Source organism: Tetranychus urticae, chromosome 2 (assembly GCF_039701765.1).
Source record: "Tetranychus urticae isolate SD_2017Ah chromosome 2, NJAU_TeUrti_SD_1.0, whole genome shotgun sequence".
Classification (NCBI taxonomy): domain Eukaryota; kingdom Metazoa; phylum Arthropoda; class Arachnida; order Trombidiformes; family Tetranychidae; genus Tetranychus; species Tetranychus urticae.
The window spans coordinates 6,616,062-6,642,042 of NC_142959.1; the positions used below are offsets into that span (position 1 = coordinate 6,616,062).

Consider the following 25,981-nt stretch of genomic DNA (forward strand, 5'->3'; position numbering starts at 1 on the left):
ATGAGGATGATGAAGAAAAGAGATTTAGATTGATGAGAGGAAATAGTATTGATGCATACCTTCTTCATCAGTCCGGAAATGAATGATTTGACTGGCCTCACTGCGTCCAATTGCATTTGTTGCAAACATCCTCAACTGATAATGTGTCACTGGATGAAGATTTTTCAGCTTATATAAAGTTGCACCTCCTGGAGCTGAGCCATTCCAAAAGCCTCGTGATGCAGTCCATTTTTCTGGGTTATAACAAGATGAGGATGATGATGATAATCAAGATGATGGTTATAATGATGATGATACAAGAAAGTAAACAAGATGGTAAAAGAATGACTCATGAATTTGCAACAAACAAGAACCACAAATAACATCATTTCCGAATCCTTTTTTCTTTCTTGTATATTCCAATTCTCATTATTTCTTCTCCTTTTTTTCCATGTTCATTTTAATCTTCTCAAGTTTTATATTAATATCTTTCATCATGACACTCATTTTTACCCTCTAATGAGAATCAATTTAGCTGATTGCTTTCAAAGAAGAAACTTTTCTCATGAAAAATAATCATAATAATAATCATCATCATTGTATTAATATTGGTAATTGGTTTTTTTTCAACTAAAGAGTTAGGAAGTAAAGTTGCAAAATAATGTTTAATGTCTTATTGTTTATTCAAAAAATGAAACAATAATAATATTGAACTTGCTCAAAACTTCAGCTTCAAATCTTACAGAACAAGAAAATTGATCATGATATTAATTTGTTTCTAGTACGATTCTGCTTCTACGTCAACATCTTGAAGTACAACTAACTCAAAATACAAGTTAAATAATGAATTCACTTCGACTTTTGTTGCTCTTAAAAGAGGCTGTATAAAGCTCTAAAGTTATGCTATAAGCAAGCACTTGTTCGGTTACTTAAATGAGTGTTGAGGCTCTTTCCTCGTAAAGAGTCTTTAAAGCTGTTTGCTGATGTACTTTACTAGTTATTGATTGAAGATAACCTGAGAGACTTAACATCTTAGCATCTCACACGGAGTTTGTGTCTGCTCATGAGGGTAAACTTTGAGTGTAGCAATGAAATCATTTTAGCTTATTGCGTTTGAAATTTGATTTTTAAAGAATTTCTTTTAAGTTCAGTTCTTTTCTGGAGATTTGTATGGTTAATGGTTGGCAAAAGGATAAAAATTTCAAGTAATTGGACAATAATTTGATCGGAATTGGTTTAATCTCATTTTCTTATTTACCTTTCTCCAATTTATATTGAACAATGTATTCCATTATTGGACTATTTCCGGGATAAGGGGGTGACCATGTAATTGTTGCTGATCTTCCATCATGGTCAGATATTTTAACATCCTGTGGTGCATCAGGAGGCTCTGTGAATGGTTTCAATGGATAAAAAAGGTTTGAATGTGGAAAAAGAATAGTTGTGTGAGAGAGAAAATAGAAGAATGAAAAAAGAAGAAGACAGAATAGAAGAGAAAAGGTAAATAGTGAATAGGAAATTGTTGAAAAGATTTACTATTGAAATGAATTTGGGTGAGAAAATTAAACTTCCGGGTGGACAGAATATAATACAACACTGATGAAGCAAAAAAGGTTTACCTTGAAGAAGAAGCTGAACATTGGTTTCATCTTTACCAAAACCATTAAAAGTGTTGCAAGTAAACAAGGCAGAGTCACGTCTATCGGCACTTCGGATTAAAATTTCAGAAATCAAACCTGGAAAACGATTGATACGGAAACGAAAAAAAAGTTCAATTTCGTTACAACTCATGATCGAAAAAATGGGTTGATATTTCCATTAGTAATGAAAAAAGAAATTCTGATTCAATTTTTACAATCGTCCTTTCAAAGTGGAAATTAACAAATTATTTCAAGCCACTGAATTTTTCAAACGTTCATCTTGTACTAACCTTCTGAACTGGCTTCTTCAAACAACTCATAACGTACATCATCTCGAGGGTTAAAGCTTATTTTATCCTTGAGCCAGTTTATAGTAATTGGCTTGTCTCCTATTGCTTTACATTGAACCCGAGCCTCTTGACCCTTCCGTACAGTGTGAACGTTAAACTTGGTTTCAAAATGAGCAGCCACTGGAAAACGAAAAGTCCATTAACGAAAAACTAAAAAAAAGTTTATAAACTCATAAATCATACTCACCATGAACTGTGAGTTTAATGACTTTACTAAGGCCGGACCCAATGTTGTTACTCGTTTGACACAAATAGTAGCCAGCATCTGACTTTTGAGCATTATGAATAGCAAGAGATCCGTTCTCGAAAACCCTCAAATGTGGACTTGAATTGATTGGCTTAAAATTGGTCGATGGTTCTTGAAGGTAACCTAAAGGGAAAGAGCAATGAGGGAATAAAGTAAAACAATATTTGTGAGATTTTCTCGTTTCCAGTGAAAACCAATAAAAGTTGAATTAAATATTTTTTCCTTCCCTGTATTGTAATGTGGAAATAATAGTTTTCTGGCATTTCAATGGACATTGAGTAAATAAAACTGGCCCATAAAAGGCAAAAAAGGTTGAAACTTTTCACCAAGATAAACTCATTTTGATGCACTTGAAGTTGCAAAAAAGATGAGAATATAAATTTTGATTTAACAAGAAAAAAATTGAATGGAAAAACAAAAGTCACATTGAAAGGTAATAATAAATATAAATTGTAAACACTTTTCCGATTGATAAATATGAAATGAAATAAATTGAAAAAAAACAAGCAAAAAGTCAACATTTACATAATGAAAATGTCGGTCACTTTGAGTGACAGGTTATAGTTGATTCTTGACTGGGAGGGTAAAATATCAACAGCAAAAAAATGGATTCACTATTAATATCGAGAGAAGAAATTTTTTTCATCTTCATCATTTCAAGCTTATTCTTGAGTCACTTTTTTGCTGCTCAATTTAAATGAAAGTATAATAATATATTTGTTTGCTCCAACTCTTATCAGTAACTTGAACTACAATATTTTATGTATTATTATTATTGGTTCCAAGAAAAATGAAACCACAGAGAGAAAAAAAAGTGAACAGAAAGATTTCACATTCTGGTTAACTGATGGCTTTTTCAAGCACTTTTTTATGTTTGGGACAGTCTATAATGTTAAACCAATAACATGATAATAAGCTTGGAGTTTTCACTCCCAAGGATGCTACAAAGGCTAGAGAGAGGGTCTAATAGATTTTGATTGATTGACATTTTATTTCGTTTTGTTAACATGGAAAAATTCAAGTGGGAAAAATCTGATCTAAAAATGTTTCTCTCCTTTCGATGAATCTTGATGTTATGAAAGTTGTGGTTTTTCAACTTGCAATTAGACACTTTATCAAGACTTGTCGCACTGCTGAAGTCTTTCGCAACGAAATCGATAACTTTTGTTGGAATCATATCTAACTTAACCTGACTTAACCTAATTTTGATCTTTTCACTTGGTGTACTTGATATTGTTTGATATAATTTTTTTGGTAACGGGATTTGAAGGGCAAAAACATGACTTGCTTTTGATATGAAAATAAAGAGCTACTTGAGTTGATATTTCTTTTGTTATGCTGGGAGTGAAATATTGCATAGATTGTGTGATGAGAAAGATAATTGGTAATTGATATTCTTGTTAATTGGTAAACTTGACAATTGATTGTCTTTAATTAGGAAGCTCAGGTTCAATAGTTTCAGGCTACCTTTGAATTGGCTGCTCTTTTTATGGTGTCAAGATTAATTTGATTAACATTATTGACTTACCTTCTGCTCTTGACCAATGTGTTTGAGGAACAGGGAATCCATCTGCTTGACAATCAATAATTGCTAATTGATCTTTGATCACTGCAGTATCCCTTGGCTCAATATGCCATCGAGGAGGTACTAGAAGTTGGTAATTAGATAGATAATGAAAAACCAATTATTATCAATAAAATGTCACTTGGAATGCCAATTTTCCGAGTAGAGAAGAAAGAATCTGCCCAAAAATTGATAACTTTATTAATATCAAACAACTCATGAAAAAGTTCAACACTTGCAGTCAAATAACAAACTTTTTCACGATTGAGTTTTTTGTGCAACTCCCAGTGAAATTCCGAACGAAAACCATTCAAACTCAAGAAAAAACTTCTTGGCGAAATTTTCACTAATGAATAGTAAAAATTATCCAAAAAAATCCAGTGAGATTCTGAATCGTCGAAGTTTTCCATTCAAAGAAAATTCTGAAAGTATTGTTTAAATCGCAATCTATCTGTACATGTCGAATCTAAATCTTAAGCTAGCGAAACAAGTTTGAGCTTTCGTCTGAATGTTTGTTGACTATGAATTTCCATTGTGATTCAACAAGATTTTTCATGAGCCGTATGAAGATTTTGCTTCTAATGCCTCATAAGTTTTATATCGATAAAATAATCATGAAAAATTTTGGACTAAAGTTGACAAACTCTTATAGCTAATATTTACTCAGTCAAGTTGTTTTCATGAGGATATTTCAAGAATTTGCTCAAGAATGAGAAAATAGATTTCATTTAAAAATGTTGAAAGAATATGAAAAAAAGGTTAAATTTTTTATCTTCAACTATCAACATTAAACTGTAAATACCGACATTTCATTATTTTCATTATCATTAAATATTTTCCTTTTTCTTCTTCTGACAGTTCAATATAATTTTCACTCCAACATTGTGCTTGTCAAAAGGATTGTTTAATTTACCAATTTATGCAAATACTATGCATACACATGAAATTGTCTTTGTTTTGGAACAAAAAACTAAGAATTTGTTTGAGAATCAAATATTTTTTTGTTCGTTTTCTTTCCTTTCTGCATACTCATCATGCTGTATGTGAGCATTTGGTTCAACAGACAGCAACATAAATGCTCAAATAAAAATGAAGAAAATTGTATTCATAATTTTCCCATGAATTTAGTTGCAGTTGTATTCAACCTTGTGACAATATATTTCATCCTTATTATGATGATGATATTAATAAAAACTTTTGTATCTTTCAACCTTGTCTAAGAAATGTATTCATAAGGGAAGCAAAATGTGGATCAATGTTTTTGTATGTCCAATGTTTATTATCTGGACAAGAATGTGAATGGACAAAAGGCAACTCGAGAGATGTAAAATTGTGTCACAACTATCTGTCAATCAGTTTTTATACATCATTATTTTGTCCAGCTAATTCACAAGGTTGATATTCATTTCAATATAGACTGATCAACTTTGTTATTACATCAAATTAATTTATCAATCAAAGTCAATCAGAAAGTAAAGGGAGTTGAATGAATAAATTTCATGTTGAACCATAGTTTCAAGCAAAGTAAAATGTCATCTGATATTAACACTGTATTGATCGATATGCAAGTTTGAATGTATTGCATGAGTTTAATATGAAAATCTGTTAAGTTGAACAATGAAGTAAATACGATTTAATAGCTGAAGGTCTGTAATTCAATGGAATATTTTGGTTTATTATTTTAACAGAAATCAAAGCTTGGTAGGTTTGACTAAAGTACTGGACGTTTTTTAATCTTACTACCTGTTTGCGTTCATAATTCAAGAAATGTTACTACAGACCTCAGATCCAAGTCATGCGATCGCGCAGATTGAAATACTTAAAGACAGTTCAAATGCACGCGGTCATTCAAGGTCATTTCGCTATTGACCTCTAAATGACATTTCAGTAAATTTTCCTGAGAGTTTAAACCATGTAAATTGGTTGACTGTGGTTACATGTTCATAACTAATTTCAATCAATGACGAAGGTGTTTCCATAACATTCAATTGCTATATCTATATAGCTAAAATCTTTTTTCTTTTCGACTTGCCACCGACAGAAGAATCGCGAAAATTTCGAACCCAAAACAAGTGTTTACATTTTTCCACATTGTTTACAGTTTCAACACCAACAAAACCACCGCAATTTTTTACTTTTATTTCCGGAACCTAATATTACAATAAAGTTGTCTTTAATACAACATTTCAAGTCGCATAAGCTTATCTTGTGAATTTTTGTGTTCTTCATTTAAATTAGGCTTTTTTTAATTCAAATCTTCATCAGCATTTCACCAGCGAAGAAATTTATTTGTAAGGAGTATCAAGATTTGGTAATCGATAGGCCAGAAAGAAGTGGCTCACATAAAGGAAAACAAGTGATTAATCAGGTGATATCTGCTATTTCCATATTTAACCACAACGATAACTGTCTTTACTTCCACATCTATAAATCTTGTTTGGATAAAATTAAAACTTATTCTTACAACACTACATTCTTTTGGCGTAGCGATGTCTTTCGTATCTGTAAAACTCTGTATATCCGTACCATGTTTCCTGATATTAAATGCACCACCGTGCACAGAAAATATGTTAAAACAATTGAATCAATAAAATTAAATTCATCATATTGAATATTCACAACTAAAAGCTCATAAAGTGTGTATCAATAAACATTTCAATAAGCGGTTTATTTTGATTCAAATCTATTCAATTTCGTCGGAGCTGAATACAGTGTATTGTTAGATGAATAATAAATGAGCATGGATTGTTCAGTCGAGAAATGAACGTGTCTCAAATACCGGGCGTTTTTTTTCATTTTACGCCTTAGGCATAACTCACGAACGGTTAGTGCTACAGACTTCAGACTTGAACCATAAGCTTATTCATAGCTTGCACAACCATAAATTCGAGTGCTCAAGGTTATTCGAGGTCAATTCTTTATTTGACCTCTAATTGACATTGAAAGGTCATTTTCTGAAATCGCAAAATTTTTATGACCGATAATGTTAGTTACATGCTCCTAACTAATACCATTGAAAAGATTTTTTCCTAATTCTTCCTAATCAACTGAATGTTATGGGCTCGCCCATATCCTGCAGCTAGTATGAGTTATGAGCATGTAACTAACACTATCGGTCATAAAAATTTGCGATCTCAGAAAATAACCTTTGCATGTCAATTAGAGGTCAAATAAAGACTTGACCTTGAATAACCTTGAGTACTCGAATTTATGGTTGTGCAATCTGAATAAGCTTATGGTTCAAGTCTGAAGTCTGTAGCATTAACCGTACGTAAGTTATGCCTGCATGAAGGCGTAAAATGAAAAAAACGCCCGGTATCAGTCAATCTGGAAAAGTCTTTTCTAAAATGATATAAAATGTCATTTAGAACTCCTTGAGTGACCTTGGATGACCTTGCACGATTGAAATTATAGTTCGAACCTTTGTTCTATAGCATTACCGTGCGTTAGGTATGACTCAAAACAATATAAATAAAACAGAATAAAAAACGTCAGTTTTTACATTAAAAAGCTGATACGGTAATATTCTATGTTCGAGTTTTTTAATCGAACTCCGGTCAACATGACCTTCCACTTGGAAACATTCAATACGTTCGATTGGCATATTAGAAAAAGTTTGCAAGATTCGTGCACAATGGCGCGCAGTCAAAGTCGAAAAACAAAAGTTCAATTCATGAATGAGGAACCTTGAAATGTAAATTAGGTGGCAGTTTCTGTGCCCTCTCTGTAAACTGTGAAAAGTTACTTTTATATTAAACTAAACCTAACAGTTGTATGAATATTTTGCCAAGTTATTTTCTAACCTTTTTGCCTCTCTTGGAAGAAAGAAGGCGAAAACTGAGGGAAAAATGAGAAAATAAAATGTTGAGAATGGAACAAAAAAGGGAAGTTTTCAAGATAAAAACTCATATAGATGCAAATTTTTTGTTTGACGGTTGACACATTTCAAGATGCACAAAATTCTCGCTATACAAAAATTCTGTGTTTATTCTTAGACATTTTTTATACATTATTATTATTCTCATTTCACTCCTTATTATTATTATGATTATGAATATCAGGTTATCGAGACTGTGAATACATATGTGTGTTTAGAAGAGACAAAATTGGGCAACAGTAGAAATAAAAATAAAATTTTCCTTTTTATTCTTACAGTCGCTTCAACAAAATAGTTTATCAGAGATTGCATCACAATTTTAGGAATAAAAATTGACGAAACGAATGTTAAAGATACTACATATTCAATTTCCCTTTTCTCATTCATTTCATCATTTACCTTAACTGTAACTGTGCTTACCCTTCATGCTCATTATCAAGATATTAGCACTGGGAGTGACAAATTTTGAGATAAAACAGAGATGAATGACTATGAACATGATAATAAAATAAGCGTACAAATTGCATACTTTAAATTGTTGGAGTAATTATTTTTCTCTTATCTTTATTCATTTCATGAATAAGGAAAAACAGAACACATATTCTCATTTTGCTAATCATTGGGAATATTTCATGGTAACTGCACATGGTTCATGAATTTCGAAATGAAATAATTTGATTACATAACTTTGGAAATCGTTTCGATTAACAAAGAACCTCTCGGATCGTTAATCGTCAACTCAACGAAAGATTGCACCATTGATCGCTATTCTGTTAAATTCGTTCACTTATTCAGTTGAAATTTTTGGTTAAACATTCATTTTGTTTCTTCAAAGTTCACAATTTTGTTAGCATTTGTGTGAATTGAAAGAACAGTTCAAAGACGGAAAATGTGAGAAAGAAAAAACAAGGTCAATCAGGTCGCTATTAAAGCATCTTAAACATGGTAACCAATTTAATGGATCAGAGTATTCTTGAATAAATGCATTTACCTTGGATTTTCTTTCTCTTTTCTCATTGATATTAAATTGTACTTCTTTTTATTCTTGATAACATTCTGGTGGCTCTTGGATTCTTATTTTTTTCTTGCTATTCTCTTATTATTCTTGCTCTTGGTCAAAGGCCTTTTATCATAACCAATAAACTTGCATTTGTAACAATCTTGTATTCTCATTTTACTTGGTCATTCTCAACTTGCCCAAGCCTAAAGGGTAAAGAAACTAATAATACAGTCTTTTACTTTTGATTTGCTTTCTTTTAACAAATGAAAAAGTGCTAATCTTCGCCCAGATTTAAGCTGCTTCAAATTCAAGCTTTTTAATCCATTGGTTTTCAAAAGGAAAAATTTGTTTAACTATTGAAAAAAGTCATTCCCTAAAACAATGCTTGAGACAGTTTAGGCAGTTTACTCAAAGCAAAGGTTCAGACACAAACTGTCCATCGGGTATCTTAAGGAACAGAGGCTATGAACTTTTTCAATAGTTAAACAAATTTTTTCTTTTGAAAACCAATGGATTAAAAAGCTTGAATTTGAAGCAGCTTAAATCTTGGCGAAGATTAGCACTTTTTCATTTGTTAAAAGAAGGCAATTCAAAAGTAAAAGATTGTAATGATTGAAGCTTATTCAGTGTAAACAATAATCTTTTATTTCCTTTACCTTTACATTTCAATGTCATTACAGTTATTGCTTTACAAAGAATCAACCATTTAATCACAATCAACTTCATTGTATTTGACCATTCAAGGTTAATTAAAGAGTTTATTGAATTAAGTTTTTGCGAAATGCGATGAAATATTTAAAAAATTATTCATTATTCATCAATAGTTTCTTCAAGTGAATCAATTCTAGTTGATTAGATTAGCTGTCAGATTGTTTGAAAATCTGAAGAAATTCATTTTTCATTCATCATTCATCATGAAAAATAGTGATGAAAAATGAGCTTAAATACTTGATAATGACAAAATGAATAAAAATTGTAGTTGAATTTAAAAAAATTATTCTTGAATAATAATGAGACTAAATGTTGAACACAAAGTGGTTCCATAAAGTTTACATTTAATGATTATCATGGGAAATTAAAATGAAATTAAACCAGCAAACACTGTTTTGATATTAAATAACAACTGAATAGCAATTCATCATTCATTAAGCTTAATACAATAGACATTTTTTCAACTATTTGAACTGATTTGAATGCAGTGATTAATGAGGATTGATAGCCATTTCAGCAAAATTGAGACCAAAAAATAGATAAAAGTACCTAAAACTTCGCTTTCACCAAATTTTTCGATAAAATTTTGTTGTTTCTAACATTCTATTTTACGATTTGTAACATTGAATGTGTCAATTCTTCAAATTTCATCGACGTTGACTGATAGCAGTATTTCGTTTCCTCGTTTTCTGTTGACTTTCAATCTTGATTTTCAATCGATTAATAAAGTCGATTAATAAGTTATGCTGAAATCGGAAAGTAGGAAAAAATCGATTGACTTGAAATCGATCATGACAAATATTAATGTCTGAACTCGATAGTTCGATAGCACAATATTAGCACGTGTTCAGCCTAAGTCTGTTCTCGACTTGAACCTTGCGTTCAATGTAAATCGTAGCAATGTCTTCATGCATTGAAATGAGGCTAATTTGAACTGCTTTCAGAGCCCTTTAGTGGGATGTAAAAGTTCAAAATGATAAATGAGCTAAAATATTCAGGTTAACATGACATTTGTTCAATTGAATAAATCACAAATCCTTTTCCAGAGCCGTAACTTGCATAAGAAATTCATTTATCAATTGAAGGTGAACAAGATTGGAAGCAAAGTCAAGAATCAAATAAATCAATTGGAAACAATTTGATTCAATTTTGCAATTTACTTAGCCATTTGTTTGCCAAAACTTTGCCAACAAAAATTTTCAAAGCAGATTAAAAGAGAGCAGAAAAAAATTTAAATGTTAAACAATTAAAAGTTAATTATCACATAATTGTGCCATCCCAGTTGTTGATGCAAAAAATTGAAAAAATGGATAACTCATTAAATTAATTGTAATGCTTTTGGTGAAAAGTTTAATGATAAAATTAAAGACAATTTATCATTAATTTTAAGTTGCATTTAATGTGAGACAACAAATGACTATCAACGGTTAAACTCGATATGGAATAATGAAGTGACTCAATTATCCTAAGCAATTAGCTGACATTTATTCAACTTGAATAGTTAATTAACTGGACTTTAACGCTAAAAGTGATTAAGTTCAAGTACATTCGATAACAGCCAAATGTAAAGTTTTCAGCAGCAAAGGTTTGTGAAGACGAGTTTGGATAAAGTTGAGTTTTTCGAACTAGGATTCGAAGTTTAATTTCGATGAAATTTTGGTTTACTTTTGCTTCATCGTACTCATCCATATCAATCGAAGTGGAAGATATCAATTTGATTTATTGACAATAAGTTTCTTTCATCAAAGTTTCAATCATTGATTCAGCACTTTTCCCAACTCGTAATCATTTCATTTGTTGGAACAAAAAAGAAGGCAAAAGAAACAAAAAGACTAAATTGAAGAGGAAAAACATCTTTTTTTAGTTAAATTCTGATGATATGGCATAATGAACAGTTGAAGGTAAATATTGTTCAAAAGCTGATTGAAAGATCGAAAGCATTCGAAAGTAAATGGTTAAGATCAATATCAACCTTCGATAATCTCAACAATAGTACAACCTCAATGTCTGTGATAGTCCAATAAGCTTTAATTAACAATATTGGCACAACCAATTTGAAGAGTTGACTTTTTGGGAAAAGGATTTCTGGTTCAACTGATTATGAATTAACAGTAAATCATAACTTGAACACACATTACAATGGTAAATTAAGCATTTCTTTATCATCAAAGGAATACATTCATACGTGACTTGCCTGAGGTTAGATAGCACCTAACCGAATGTTCATTTGGTGTTCATCAAGATACTCATGGAATGTCACGCAAACATTACCAGTCATCTCATGGTTCAACCATTATTCATATTGAGTTTGAATTTCAATGGAAATTCAGTTTCTATTTTAACACCTTTCCATATCTGAAGAGCTTTGAATAAAAATTAAAACCTACAATTTAATAGAAAAAAAGTTTTTACCTTTTCATCATGAAAAAGTGATTGGAATAAAGGGTTTAGAAAAATCCAATTTAATCAGATTCCATTGATTCAACTTATTCTTAATGTTGATTACTTTGACCTTTAAAAGTTGAGAGAATTTAGAAAAGCAAAATTTCGAGAAAATGTTTCATTTTTACTTAAAATCTTTTGCACTTTTAAAACTCTTAAAACGCTAAATAAAGTTGACTAAATGAGTGACAAAATTGTGATGATAAAGTGAAAAAGAAGAGAAAAAGTAAAAAAGTTGAAAAAAAAGTTCAATAATGAAAATAATCTGATGCAGCAATAAGACAATGATGAAGATGAAGAGCAAGTTGAAACAATTTTCATAACAACTTATTTACTATTGAAAAGTAAAAGCATTAACATTGCAAGATGGAAAAGTGCAACTTATTTTAAATTTCATTTTCTCTTCTGAAGAAGGCAACATGAAATGAACAATTTTCATGAACATTTTTCACCATTTTGTCCTTTTCCATTCAACCTTTTTCACCCTCAAGGTAAACAAGAGTTTACATCAAGAGTCTCAAAGAGACTCCGGTAAGCCTTGAGCCTAATACGATTGCAATTGCATTGTCACTAAGTAAAAATTGAACACAAGAATGTAAATTGTCAGAAGAAGAAGAAGCGAAAAAAACAGAAAGTGAAGAAAATGCAAAAAAATAATTTTGTCAAGTTGAGCATTTTTCATGAGTAAACAGGGGAAAAGGTAAATGTCGCGCTGAGAAGCTCAATTGAGAGACAATGTTTTCTCATTGAAAACATCAACATTTGATAATGAAGTTGCACAGTCAAATAAGATGGCAAGAGTTGAAAGTCAACAGAAAAGTTCTAATAATCAGACTCGATTCCGGTTCAATTTTTGCTGATGATTCAAGTTGTGCTTCTTTTTTTCCTCATCCAAATGTATTCCAAATCAAAAGGATAAAAGTCATTTCCTGTATTGTCATAGAGCTTAAGGGTAACACACATACAACATTTAACCTCACCAAGGTTATGAACCTTTCGATATTTGTTGTTGAACACAAACAAAAAGAAGAAGGAAAAAAAAGAAGTTTCCCTGAGAAAAGAGTTTTTCTTGCCTTTTTCCTCTTCTATTCTTGAGCTTCAACCTTTTCTCCTTTTTGTTGTACTTTTAGACACAACAACACTTTTTTTCACCATCTTCTTACTACTACATCATCATCTTTACCATTGTGAGGCATGGTAATAACCATGGCAAGTGAATATTCAGAAGAGTATGAAGAAAAGGAAAAAGCAAAATTGTTGGGAAAAAGGAAAGCAAAAAGATGGTGAAGAAAAAAGTTGAGAAAAAAATGCATCGAAAGAAAAAGAAAGAGACAAAATTTAGACTATCCATTGGCCATTGTGGTTGTTCAGTCCATTTTCATTGAGATAATCATGCATCAACAGCAAACCATCAACTATTTATTTCACTTTCTTCACATCATTTGCCCTAATTTATCGGTACGTAAATTATTATTTATAACACAACATTTAGAGTGTAAACGGTCATTCAGCAGTTTGGCCAATCCACTTTGAACATTTTTCAGTTTTGGCAACATTAAAGACTTAAATCATTCAATTTCATTTTTCAAACAATTTCCAGCTTAACAAGTCTTTTTGATCATAAGTTTCATCGCTTCTATTGACATGGTTTTTAGGATTTATCAAACAATTAATTTATTGTTGAGACAAAATATCAACACATGAAAAATCAATCATACTTTAGCTTTTTGTACAAAATAAAAGGAGAAAAAGCAAAAACTAGTTGACAAGTTAGAGGATCGTTCGAGTGATTAACAGTTAATTACATGCTTTAAAGTAAAGAGACAATTAGGGAATCTTTTAAAAACGACAGAACGTTGAAAGAACGCTTATAGAAACTGTTTGGTCGCTTGACTCGATACTCCAACAATGATATATCATTTAGAATCCACGATTTGTTAGAAAAGTTTTATGCCATGTTTTCAGAGAAAATAGTTTTTGAAGTTCTTTTTGCGAAATGTTATTCAAAAGTTTTCTTCCAGCTTGAATCGATGTTTGAGTCTTACAAGTTTATTAAAACTGAATCTGCATCAGTGTTGACATTGGCTGAATAAGTTTTGCTTAATAGGTTGACTAATTGCGGTAAGTGATGAAAACATTCTCATTCATCGTTCATTTGTTGAGTTGCAAATTTTGACATTTAGTGGGCAAAAGTTTATGTCAACATTTCCACTGCATTTTAATGTAAACATTTAAGCTTTCCAATCAATTTACATTAACTCGAGACTTATACTGGACAATCTGTAATCTGTTTATCTGGTTGATTCTTGATATTGGTTTTACTCAGTTTCTGACTTTTCTCCAGCTTCCTGTAAATTTCACTGTTGTTTCACTGCCTGTTCCAACTTTGATTGTGCATCTGTTTCCTTTCTGAGTCCATTTAAATTAACTTTGTTCAGAATTAACAGTCTCAATGTAATCTGTTTTCACTCTAATCTGTATTCTGGTTATTACCGTTGTGGCTGTGTTTCAATAGGAAACCATCAAGTTTATTATTTTATTGAATAAACTGAGATTAGGGTTCAAGTTGAAATGAATCAATTTGCTTTGTGGCTTTGAATAAATTGAGCCAACAAAGAAACAAACGTAAAATTAAAATACTCAATTTGCTCACCTTGTCTAGTAATAAGTTTACCATGAATTGATTTAACAGATTTTCTTGATTGATATTACATGTTGATCCAGAAATCGGTGCATTAAAAGTTCATCAGCTAAAGTTTACATCTAAAGATCGAGAAATTAAACTCTTCCGATCTAACCTCATCTCGATTCAGATCGATACAATGAAGCGCCACAATTACGAACAATTGAAGTTCGAATGAAAATTTCATTCAATTTTTCTTAGAGAAATGAACTAATTTGAGCATGTTCTGTATCACAGTGAAACTTTCATTTTATCATTTCACTTTCTTCTCGGAATCTAGTTAGTCAAGATTCATTGCAAGTTATTTTTTTGGACAAATTCTTTGAAATCTCTCTCAATGAGCACTTGGCGTAATGGAGTGAATGTACTTACCGTGAATAATCATTGAGGCATTGTGTAAATCACTTCCGGCACTATTTGTTGCAATACAAGTGTAATTTCCTCTGTGTTCTGGTCCAAGAGATTCAAAGGTAAGGTGAGAAGAAAAATCTTTCACTTGAATTATATCAATGCCCAATGGGTGAGGAGATGATGAAGGATTTGAATCCATTGAGGAAGATGAAACTCCAGTTATCGGTCGACCATCTTTTAACCAACGAATCTCTATCGGAGGATCACCTCGCGTAACTGAACATAAAGCATTATAACGCTGACCCGATTGAAGGTTACTTGAAAAATTGAACGGATCAATAAAAGGACGAACTGTGAAGATTGAATCAAAAATAAAAGTAAAAAGTTTAGAAAAAAGACAATATTTGTTAAGTGATTATACAAAAGTGATTATGCAGATTCATTAAGCCTTCATGATATTGGTTGCTTGAGATTAAAGCAACTTTGCTATGAAAATAAACAGTCTCTTTTTGCTCTTGAATATCACGATTCTAATCGAGATTGATGAGTCACACAGAGCATTTCAAATTTCGAAGCTCTATTTTTCTCACGTTTAAACGCTAGAATGCATTTTGCGCTTGAGAAATAATCGATTTTTGTGGAGCGAAAATTAAAAATCGTAAACTAAAATCGATATATGAATCGATTTGCATCGATTTTTATGAAAGAAACTTTTAGGTTTGAATAGGTTAGCTTAGGCTTGATTCGCTCAATAATCGACATTCAATATGTTGGTTCACAATCGATCATACACTAACCAAAATCGATTAAATCGAAAAAGAAACATCGATTATTTTGAAGCAATATCAACTCGATTAAAGTTATTGTAAGTAAGCTGTTTTAGCATTCAATTTAAACCCATTCAAGATTTATCTCAAGTTATCTCGGCTTTCCTCTGAGCTGTAAATTTTTTAGTCTCATTTAATTAAGTGCTATTAATTTTTGTGATTAATCGTTTACTATACAGTTGAAAAGTGTTAAGAGGCTTAAGGTAAGACAAAAAGGTGAAGATATTAAAGGCATGAAAAGTTGATAACATTGATTCTGTAATGAAGTTTATCTGAACGTTAGTAAAACGTTTACTCAATTTAACCATTATCTTTATAATAGTTTTTTTTCAGATTTATGAACTTTTCAGGCATACTTTTAATCAGATTTTTTCAACCAAAATTTCATTTGATAATTCCCTGTTTATTTTAAAAAAAATGTTCACAATTTTGAAACTTTTTTTGTACTTGATATAAAACTTCACCTGTTAATGTAATTTGAATAAATCAATACTTCAATTTTTGCTTCCCTTCATTCTTTTTCTTACCTTCCCCTGTACAAGAATAGACTGACTTTATCATGTCACTTCAGGAATGCTTATTAAATTTTGTCTGTAATACTAGTGAGAGATGCGAGGACAACAAAACTTGCCAGTAAATGGTGTGATCAATGTCATCTTAGGTAAACAATTTGCATAAAACAATCAATCATCTCAATGCAAATGAACCTCTTATTTTTATTCACGATAAGAAAAGTGTAGTCAAGAGAGGAAAATAGTTGAGTTTTGTTCACAACAATGAAAACTCTTTATTCTTAAGCATCAGATAATGAACATTTCCTAACCACTTGCAGATTCCCTATTTGGCAATCAATTCAATCATGAATGGTCATTAGTTTTAAAATGCTGTGATAAGATGCGAAAAATGCTAACTAAAAAGTCATTCTCATAATTGAAAAATCTTCTAGATGCAACCTCAAATAATGATCTTAATATTTAATGCACATTAGGGTTGATAAAATTGATTTTAATTAGATGTTAATGATTAAACTAACCAAATTATCACAGCATTTTGATAGACATAATTGTACTCTGATGAATCTAAAAAATCGATTGATTTAACCTGAATGAAACCATTCGATTTTAAATCGATACTGAGAAACCCTTATCGAATGAAAACATTTATCGACTTTGAGATCTTTAAATCAAAACAAATGTATTAAAATACAAACGCAACTGCCAACGATTTTCAATCGATCAATCGATTCTGATTTAAAAATCGAATGGGAAAGTGAAACTTTGTCTTCAGAGCACAGCCTGAACCCGTTCAAGTAAATCACACTTGTGAATGTGAACATTTATCCATTGCAGCATGATTCTATTCGCATTGCATTCGTTCATTCATTCATCCATCTTTCATTATCCAATGCAACCAAGAGTGAGGGTTATCTAACGATAGCTATAAATCGATTGATCGATAGCGATCGCTACGATAGCTATATGCGTTGAAGTGAGACTCTAACTTGCATTTATGTGCTGCTAGAATCGTAAATCACAGGAATAACGAGAAAGTTCTGAACTTACCTAAAACTGAAACGTAAAAACTTCCCTTGGCTTCTACACCTTCCTTATTGCGCGCTCCACACGTGTATTTACCCTGATCAGTGGCTCGTTCAACGTCGTTGATGATTAAAGTTCCATTGGCTAGAACTTTTTGTCTATGGTTATATGGAAGACGAATGTTTTCTGTTGCAAAAGAATCAAAAGAAAAATTATTATCAGGATTAGCAGAATTGAGTTTTTCCATCATGATTGGGAAATGTTTAGCTTGAAGATTAGCAATGTTGTTAAGTGCAATGTTAATGAATAAGAGTTTTTTAATCTCTAAGTGCAACTAAAAGTAACTATTTTTAGCTAATAAACTGCAACATTTGAACTTCATTATCAGTTGCAGTGTGATTAAGCTCATTAATAAATGGAATTAAAATCATTTCCAAACTGGTCAAATCTTCACCAAGATTATCAACTAATCCTGACCTTCACATTTAAACTCGTTTATAATGAAATCATTTTCATCAGAAAAACTGACTTTTACAAATGAATGAGTTGAGCTGAAATTCAGTACAAAATTTTGATTTTCTAATGAAAATCAACTTTACCATTTCATTTTTCATCAATTCAAATGCTAAACATTTCTATCATCAAAACTATTGAACTATTCTTGAGCAAATAATAATCATTTGGTCTGCTATTTATCCGTGACCAAGACAAAATATCCATCAACGTGACTGGGAATTTAACCAACAATTAGATGTAGTGATGAAAAAAAGTAGTAAAACTGAGTTGAGAAAAAAGAGTGAATCGGAAAATCTTGAAATTCCAAGTTAAGCCAAGTGATAAGAATCATGTTCATTTTGTTCAGGTTAATAATTATTTTGTACGTCAAGACATAGACATACTAAATAAAGATTAATACCAGAAATAGAAACATAATATAACATTTTATATTAAATTATTCATTCCCAGTGTAATAACATCAAATAGATGTGATAAAACCGCTTATCGTTCAATATAACATCTCACTGAATAACTCATCGACTAACAGAGCAAAAGCCAGGATTTAACGAAAATCATATTCAAATTGGATAAGAATCTTACAAGGCGAAAAAAAGTTTCATGAAAATAATTTGGAGAAAGAGAAAATTCTGGCACAGAAAAAAAAACTATTCATTTAACAAGACCAAAAATGATGAGGAAAAGGCAAGTTACAAGAAAAGCAATTGGATTGGAGTAAATCAGTGAACCATACAATAAACATGATGGAGTGTTTATAATGACCTTTCAGGGAGTTGAGCTGGGAGTGCGAATAAAAGTTGAGCTGAAGGTTCAACTGGGAGTTTGACTGGGAGTTTGACTGGGAGTTTGGCTGGGAGTTTGGCTGGGAGTTGGACTGGGAGGTTGATATGAAACTAGAAAATTCTCGGAATAATCTTGGAAAAGGAAGTCAAAAAATCCAATTTAGACATGATAAGGTTTAAGAAAATATTGTTGCGATAATTAACCTTCTTTGGATGACAGTACATGATAAATGGAATGAAAATTGAAAAATTGTTTCAAACTTTGTTAACAAATATTGGCCTTTTCAAAAGATAATTAAGTCTTCAATTTACTCGAGTTATCACTGTTTCTCATCATCTTTCAAGTTCACACAAAATTTTCAACTTTATTCACTTGATAATAGTTGCAGTTGCTACATCAATCAAGATTCTCATTTGATGTAAAAAAGGCAAAAGAAAATAAGAAAATAACAAAAAAGGAGAAAAACTTGAATTGAACAACCAATGAACTTCTGAAACGAGATAAAAATGTATCAGGTTGTTTCTTGTTTTTCACTTGATTGGTGTAAAGCTGGTAAAAGAAAAATGTTGATAACTAAATATCTTCATGAAAATGTTGAGTAAAAAGTTCTGATATTCAGTTTTTTTTCTCTCTCTTCTCTTTGCTTGCAACAAAATTTATCGGAAATTCGTTTCATTAATATTTTTTCACTCACTTTCTGGTTGTTCATGTTTTGTCATTGAAATAGATTGATTCAAGTTCCGGAGTTTTTGGATGGAAAAGAAATGCTTGCAAGATTGGATTGAATGTCATTGGCAAGAGAATCAGTATTGAATCGAGGGAAGAATATTTCATGATAAATGAACTCTTGAATAATATGAATTGAAGATTAATGCAAACAAAAAGCAGGATAAGTTTTATTGTCTCAAGGTTATTGAGTTTATTTTGTTACAGAAAAGTATATTTAGCTGAGTGCCTTTCAAGGTGAATGAATGGAATGAGAAAAAATGGAAAATTTTCTTCCAATAAAAGATTTCTAATTGTCTGAACTTTTTATTGATAAAGTTTCAACAAATTCATTTCCTGTTTCCAACTTTTTCCCCTTCGAATTTCAAGTCACGAATTCAACTGAAAAATGCATTTACATAGTGTTTACATTTACAGTATTTGCATAAACATTTCATGTGCTTTAACTTGTTATTTTGTATTACAATTGTAGTTTTATTATTGACTGATTGTTTGTCTTCTAACAATTTGCTTTTCATTCTGAATCAACAAAATTATTCATTTCTATTTTTGATGACTCTGATTCACATGGGAATGTCCACTTTGCTTTTTCTTTTCAATTTTGCTTGGATATTAGTTTTGCAAGAATGATAATTTCCATATTCAAGACTGTTGACATAAAGTCAAATGACCTTTCAGAGTTGTTCTGAGTTGGGCATGAAAATGAAATGGAAAATTGGAAAGTCTGGTTTGGTCTGGGAATGAAGTGCAAAAATAGTTAGTGCATGATTGAAGTCATGTTCAATTTAAAGATTAACTGATGATTAGATGAGCAACAAGCAAAAGCATGATGCTGTTAAAAGTGTTGGCTTGTTGAAAAATAGTTATGAGTCGATATCTGGTTATCATTTGGACTGGGAGTGAATTGGATGAAAATCAAATAGGAAAATGAGGATTGCATATTATTTGATTAGTGATTGTGACATGTTTGATGTGAGTCAATAATGAGGGTTGAAATAAAAAGTAAACTCATGTTCGTTTCAATGAATGTTCAAATTGAGTTTCCTGGGTAACATTTTTAGCTGTTCAGTGTTTTAAATACGGAAGAGGAAGAAGACAGAGAGTCCATTTGACAGGCCATAATTTATAGACGAGTCATATTGTATGACAGGGAAAAAGGCAGATGAAGAATGATATTGATGGGTAAAAATTAAATTAAAAGACAGAGAATAAGTTTGCCAATAATTGCAAACTGATGACAAGAGACTGAAGATTCATTGATCAAGAATGGAAGTTTGATTCTACTAGCAGTTCCGGCAAAAGGTTCACAAGGGAGTAAGAATGGAAGTTGCGCCACGAGTCTCAAGCTGTTTTACAGGGAATGCGACTGGAATATCAACTGGGAGTCGAGTTGAAGTTAAGATGAGAATTCGATTGACAAAGATGGTGTCCCAAGTCTTCTTAATAAAATTCAATCTTCTCATCATAGAACAGTTGGAAGAAATGAGCTCAAAAACAATTTACACTTCGCTATGCATTTGTTCATGTTTTTGCTATCTCTGACAAAACTGGAATCAATTCTTCGAATTCAAAATTGAAATGTTATATTTAATACTAAAGTGCTTACTTCGATTCACCAAAATTTCAGACAATTCACTTTGATCTTCATATCGCACACCGAAATATATTCGATAGACTAAGCATGAGATCGGCCCAGATCGCTAGAGAGCCTTGTGAACTCGGAGCTGGGAGTTCCACTGGGAGTTGAAATGAAAATTTGCGATTATCTTACATTAATCTTATAGCTTGTCTGACTGGGATGGTTCAGCTTGTTTGTAACTCGAATTTAGATTAATGATGAGAAATGCTCGGATTGACACTGGATGGAATGGAAGCTGAATTGTGACTGGACTGTTGGGTCAAATCTGAGCGTGACCCTAGTGATGTCAATGAAAGTTAATCGAGAGATGCTCTAGCTGGATGGATGATTGAACCTTTGGAGTGATCTTGGGAGTAACACAATAATCAAATGATAATGTACATCAGTTATCAAGTGCAAATTGCATTTTGGCTGAAATAGTTAAATGAATTATTCTGACAAATAAAATAGATATAAATTATCAGAGAAGAAAAGAAAAACAATTTTTGATCAATTGTTGTGACCTTTTGTTTCTCTTTATTGTTATCATTACTATAAATGAGATGGTCGCCTTAAATGAATTGGCCAAGATTTCATCGAGAGATCGAGAGAGTCAAGAATCAATTCAATTTGTTGAATCACAAAGGCAAATTATTAATGATTGGTAATGAATCGTTTCTTCTTTTTATACTAAATCATTTTCATTTATTTTCCACTTTTCATGCAACGAAACAAATCATTTAGATTAACCAGAAAACATTGATAACTTGGCTTCATTGAAACCATTGTATCATGAAAGCTTCAAAGAGCTGAAAGGCGAAAAAAAGGTTGATTTATGGTTGAAACGGAAACAAATTAAACACGAAAAATGATTTGAACACAAAAAAGCACTTGAAACATTAAATAAACTTGTAATCTTGTTTATGATTAAGTCAATCACCAATTCATTTTAACCTTTTTTTCCCTTCGTTAATGCATTGAAAAAGACGAAGAGTGAAATGTCAAATGAGATAAAAAAGTGTGAAAAGAGAGCAAAAAGAGGAACGAAAGAGGAATGAATGAAACCAATAAATATTGTCATCAAGAGAGATAAAGGTCTGAATGGTGATACTGATGATAGAGAATGGAAGATAGGTGAAAAAATTGTAATGGGTTAAACATCATCAGTTACTTTTCCCCATAAACTCCAATTTAGAATCATGTTCGTCTTTCCTCTCTTGGAATTTCCATCAGCATCCTGATTCATCATCATGCTAGTTGAAAGTGTAAAACCAAATTCACTAATGAAGAGTTAAATGAAAAGGGAAAAGCACGGTAAAGTTACATGAAAACTGTTTCGACTTGTGGCTTGCCTTTGAGTTTGGAAAACGAAAAAAAAGTTAAATCATTTTAAATGGATATTTAAATATTTTCATGGATTCGACAGCATCATTACATCATTATCATCTTTTTCACTATTTTCATCGTTTCTCTTCACAACTTTCAATGATTATCATTCTAGATTATTGAACCAAATTGAATGATTAAGAAAGGTGAATTGGAGCAAGATGAAAGGGCTTTTTATTCAACTTTAATTTCAACATTGAATGCATTTTAGTTTTTATCTGTTCTAAGTTCAGAAAAGCTGTTTACATAATGAATACTTGGAGCCTCCTTTTTGTAATGTTTACCTAGAGAAATGACGAGATATTTTCATACAACTTCACGGCAGAGACTAATGATTTAAGGTCAGGTTGCGAGTTAAGTTATCAATAAATGAGCTTTTTGACAATCGTTTACAGATCTCAGGTTTGAACCACTTACAAGAATTGAACAACTTTGGATTCGCATTTCCAAGGTTATACAAGGTCATTCGCTCATTTTGTCTCTAGTCAACATTTGAAGCTGGTTGCTGTTGACACAGATCGATAACTACAATGATTGTCAAGATACAAAGCTCGCTTTACTGAGGGTTACACAAACTTTAACGTACCCTGGCAATGACTATGAGTTATCAACCTGATACAAAACTAGTGTGCCGTTGCCTTTGATGTGAAAGTGGACTCTCTCGACCCTTATGACAACCAGAGTTTTTAGAGCTGTAGAAAAGTTTAGACCTGAGCCATTTTGTAGTTGGTGCTTTGGCTTACTTTTTCTTAATGACGGACTGCAATCACACGACTGTGAACATTGATTCTACTAGCGTATATTGTAAAAATTATCACTCCATCATTTTCGATCTAGTTATCAGTCACCACATATTTCATCGAAACAATAAACTGCACTTAATTAACCGAACGATCTGACTTTGGACCGATCTCTTCAGTTGAAAACAATTTTCTCTATAAATCAATTCTACATCAGTACAACCTTGAAGACTGACCTCTACAAAAGTTTTCAATGTTGGAATCATCGGTTGGAAGGTTTAACCTTTAAAAATTATCTTCTACTTTGGCTGATGTTAAAAAATGCTAACCATAATTAGCTGGCAACAAATTTGATTCATGTTAATTAATGATGTCATGAGTAATTGCTCAAGATTTTTATCCAAATGAGATTAGTGGTTACAAAAATAATGATGCCAAAACCAAAGCAGAGAGAAAGTGTTGAGTTAAAAGGGTTAACATGGAATAATCAATAAACAAAAAGTAAACATTATGATTAAAGTAAATCTAATGATTTATCAAATTAGATTACGATTTGTTAAACATGGCCAAAGTTGATACAATTAGACCAGGCACAAACTAAACCAATCATAAGTATAAACAACAAGATCATCAACTTTATTCAGCTAATCAACGAAAGCATTTCAAGTGATATTTTTGGTGTTTCCTCCAAATCTATTTAAACATTGACTTGAATCGCGAAAATGATTGAACCTTTTCCCATGCAAAATCATCTTATCTTTAAACTGAGAAACCTCTAAACTTTCAGTTTAATCATTCAGACTTTATTCAATGAAAGTTGCTTTAAATGGATCAACTTGCATGTTTACACTTTAATCCGTGTGATTATGCGGTTGGTAAATTGGATGCATAACACCATGAAGATGAAAGTGATTCATTCAACAGAGATTATTAAACTGTGAATAAATCTCATGAATCTATTCAATTGATTCGAGTTGACAGCAACTTTGTGTTGAGCTTCAATCAGATGAAACAATTGTACCAAAAATAAGAAGAGGTAATCTTGCAAATAACGAAGTAAAGTGAGCAATGAAAATGAAATGTGGAAATGGCTCCAAATGGAAACATTAATCACCAATAAAATTAATTCATCTAATTCAACTGTGATAATCCGATTGAGTTTGTAAATTATTTACAAGCCAGGAATTGAGGTAAAAACTAAAGAGCGTAAAATTTTTATTTTTACCGTTTTTCGCTTATTCTTGGATAAACAAGAAGCCTTTACTAATGTAATGGTTAAACATCTTAAATGGTTTGGTGATTAAGATTGCTTATTCAAAAGTAAAATGTTTGCGTTTAACTCGACATTGTATTATTAGTTTATCAGCCTTTCCATTTTGCCTTTGCCTTTGGTTCAGTTTATTGTTGGCTTTACTTTTAATGGAGTAACTGAAAGAGAATCCATTAAAACATTTGCTTCAACTTGTATTTGAACAAATCATATTCAATGAAACCTTTTGTTTGCTTCGAGATCACTCGCCAAAATCGGATCGTTAGTGGCATAGTGATTTTATTGCATTTTTTCAATTCAATATTCGCTCCATTTTAAGACGTTTTTTGTAATATCTCAGCAAGCATATTGTTGGATGGACTGTTTTCAGGAAGAATTCGAACTGAAATTCTAATCAACAAATGAGAAAGTAGCACATAAATCTATCGACCCTATTGAACTGTCATTAATAGCAGATGATAAATGCGAGAAAAATGAAACGGTAAAAAAGCGCTCGGAGTAAGAAAATCCAAGAAACCAGAAAGGCCATTTTATTACTATTAGCTATTAGAGGAAATCTCGAAGCAAACAAAAGGTTTCATTGAATATGATTTGTTCAAATACAAGTTGAAGCAAATGTTTTAATGGATTCTCTTTCAGTTACTCCATTAAAAGTAAAGCCAACAATAAACTGAACCAAAGGCAAAGGCAAAATGGAAAGGCTGTATTTGAACAAATCATATTCAATGAAACCTTTTGTTTGCTTCGAGATTTCCTCTAATAGCTAATAGTAATAAAATGGCCTTTCTGGTTTCTTGGATTTTCTTACTCCGAGCGCTTTTTTACCGTTTCATTTTTCTCGCATTTATCATCTGCTATTAATGACAGTTCAATAGGGTCGATAGATTTATGTGCTACTTTCTCATTTGTTGATTAGAATTTCAGTTCGAATTCTTCCTGAAAACAGTCCATCCAACAATATGCTTGCTGAGATATTACAAAAAACGTCTTAAAATGGAGCGAATATTGAATTGAAAAAATGCAATAAAATCACTATGCCACTAACGATCCGATTTTGGCGAGTGATCTCGAAGCAAACAAAAGGTTTCATTGAATATGATTTGTTCAAATACAAGTTGAAGCAAATGTTTTAATGGATTCTCTTTCAGTTACTCCATTAAAAGTAAAGCCAACAATAAACTGAAGGCAAAGGCAAAATGGAAAGGCTGATAAACTAATGTTACAATGTCAAGTCAAATAATAGTGATGAAACCAATAATGAAAATCATTTTGATGTATAACTTCTTCATTAAATTTTGAAAATTCTCACACTTACACAGAATGCTGATCCAGTAAATGATATGAAAACGACAACTGACGAAAATTCTAATTGTTACTAGAGACACTCGTACATTTTTACAAGATTTTCAGGGGCTCAAGGCGGTCTTAAGGTGGTTTTTAGGCAAAGTGCTCAGAAATTCGAAAATAAAAACACCAAGATCGGCATTAATATCTTTTTTTCCAAGTAATTCAACACCATATCATCCCAAATCAAATTGATATGCTTCATGAACTAAAACATTTTCCAGTAGATTTACAGCTAAACAGATGCGTTTCCTTGTTAACACGAGACTTACAGGTTTTAAAAGTTTTGTGTTCCGTAGGAAGTTAGGTTTAGAAGCTTGAAGCTGAATTGTTGTCATCAAAAAAGAAGCTTGTGGCTTGATTGGCTCTGATTTTTGGCAAAACACTTT

At 31.5% G+C, this 25,981-nt stretch overlaps 1 protein-coding gene across 1 annotated transcript in view; it reads right to left on the reverse strand.

Annotated features, from left to right (window-relative positions):
- The window catches only part of LOC107366084 (cell adhesion molecule Dscam1), a 66,221-nt gene that overhangs the window by 10,826 nt on the left and 29,414 nt on the right, over window positions 1-25,981 (reverse strand). The window contains exons 4-11 of the mRNA XM_015933658.3: window positions 17,234-17,395; window positions 14,866-15,195; window positions 3,745-3,864; window positions 2,157-2,339; window positions 1,910-2,089; window positions 1,599-1,715; window positions 1,238-1,369; window positions 60-233 (exon numbers count right to left, since the gene is read on the reverse strand). Of these exons, the coding sequence (XP_015789144.1) occupies window positions 60-233; window positions 1,238-1,369; window positions 1,599-1,715; window positions 1,910-2,089; window positions 2,157-2,339; window positions 3,745-3,864; window positions 14,866-15,195; window positions 17,234-17,395 (1,398 nt within the window). The remainder of the gene's footprint in view (window positions 1-59; window positions 234-1,237; window positions 1,370-1,598; window positions 1,716-1,909; window positions 2,090-2,156; window positions 2,340-3,744; window positions 3,865-14,865; window positions 15,196-17,233; window positions 17,396-25,981) is intronic.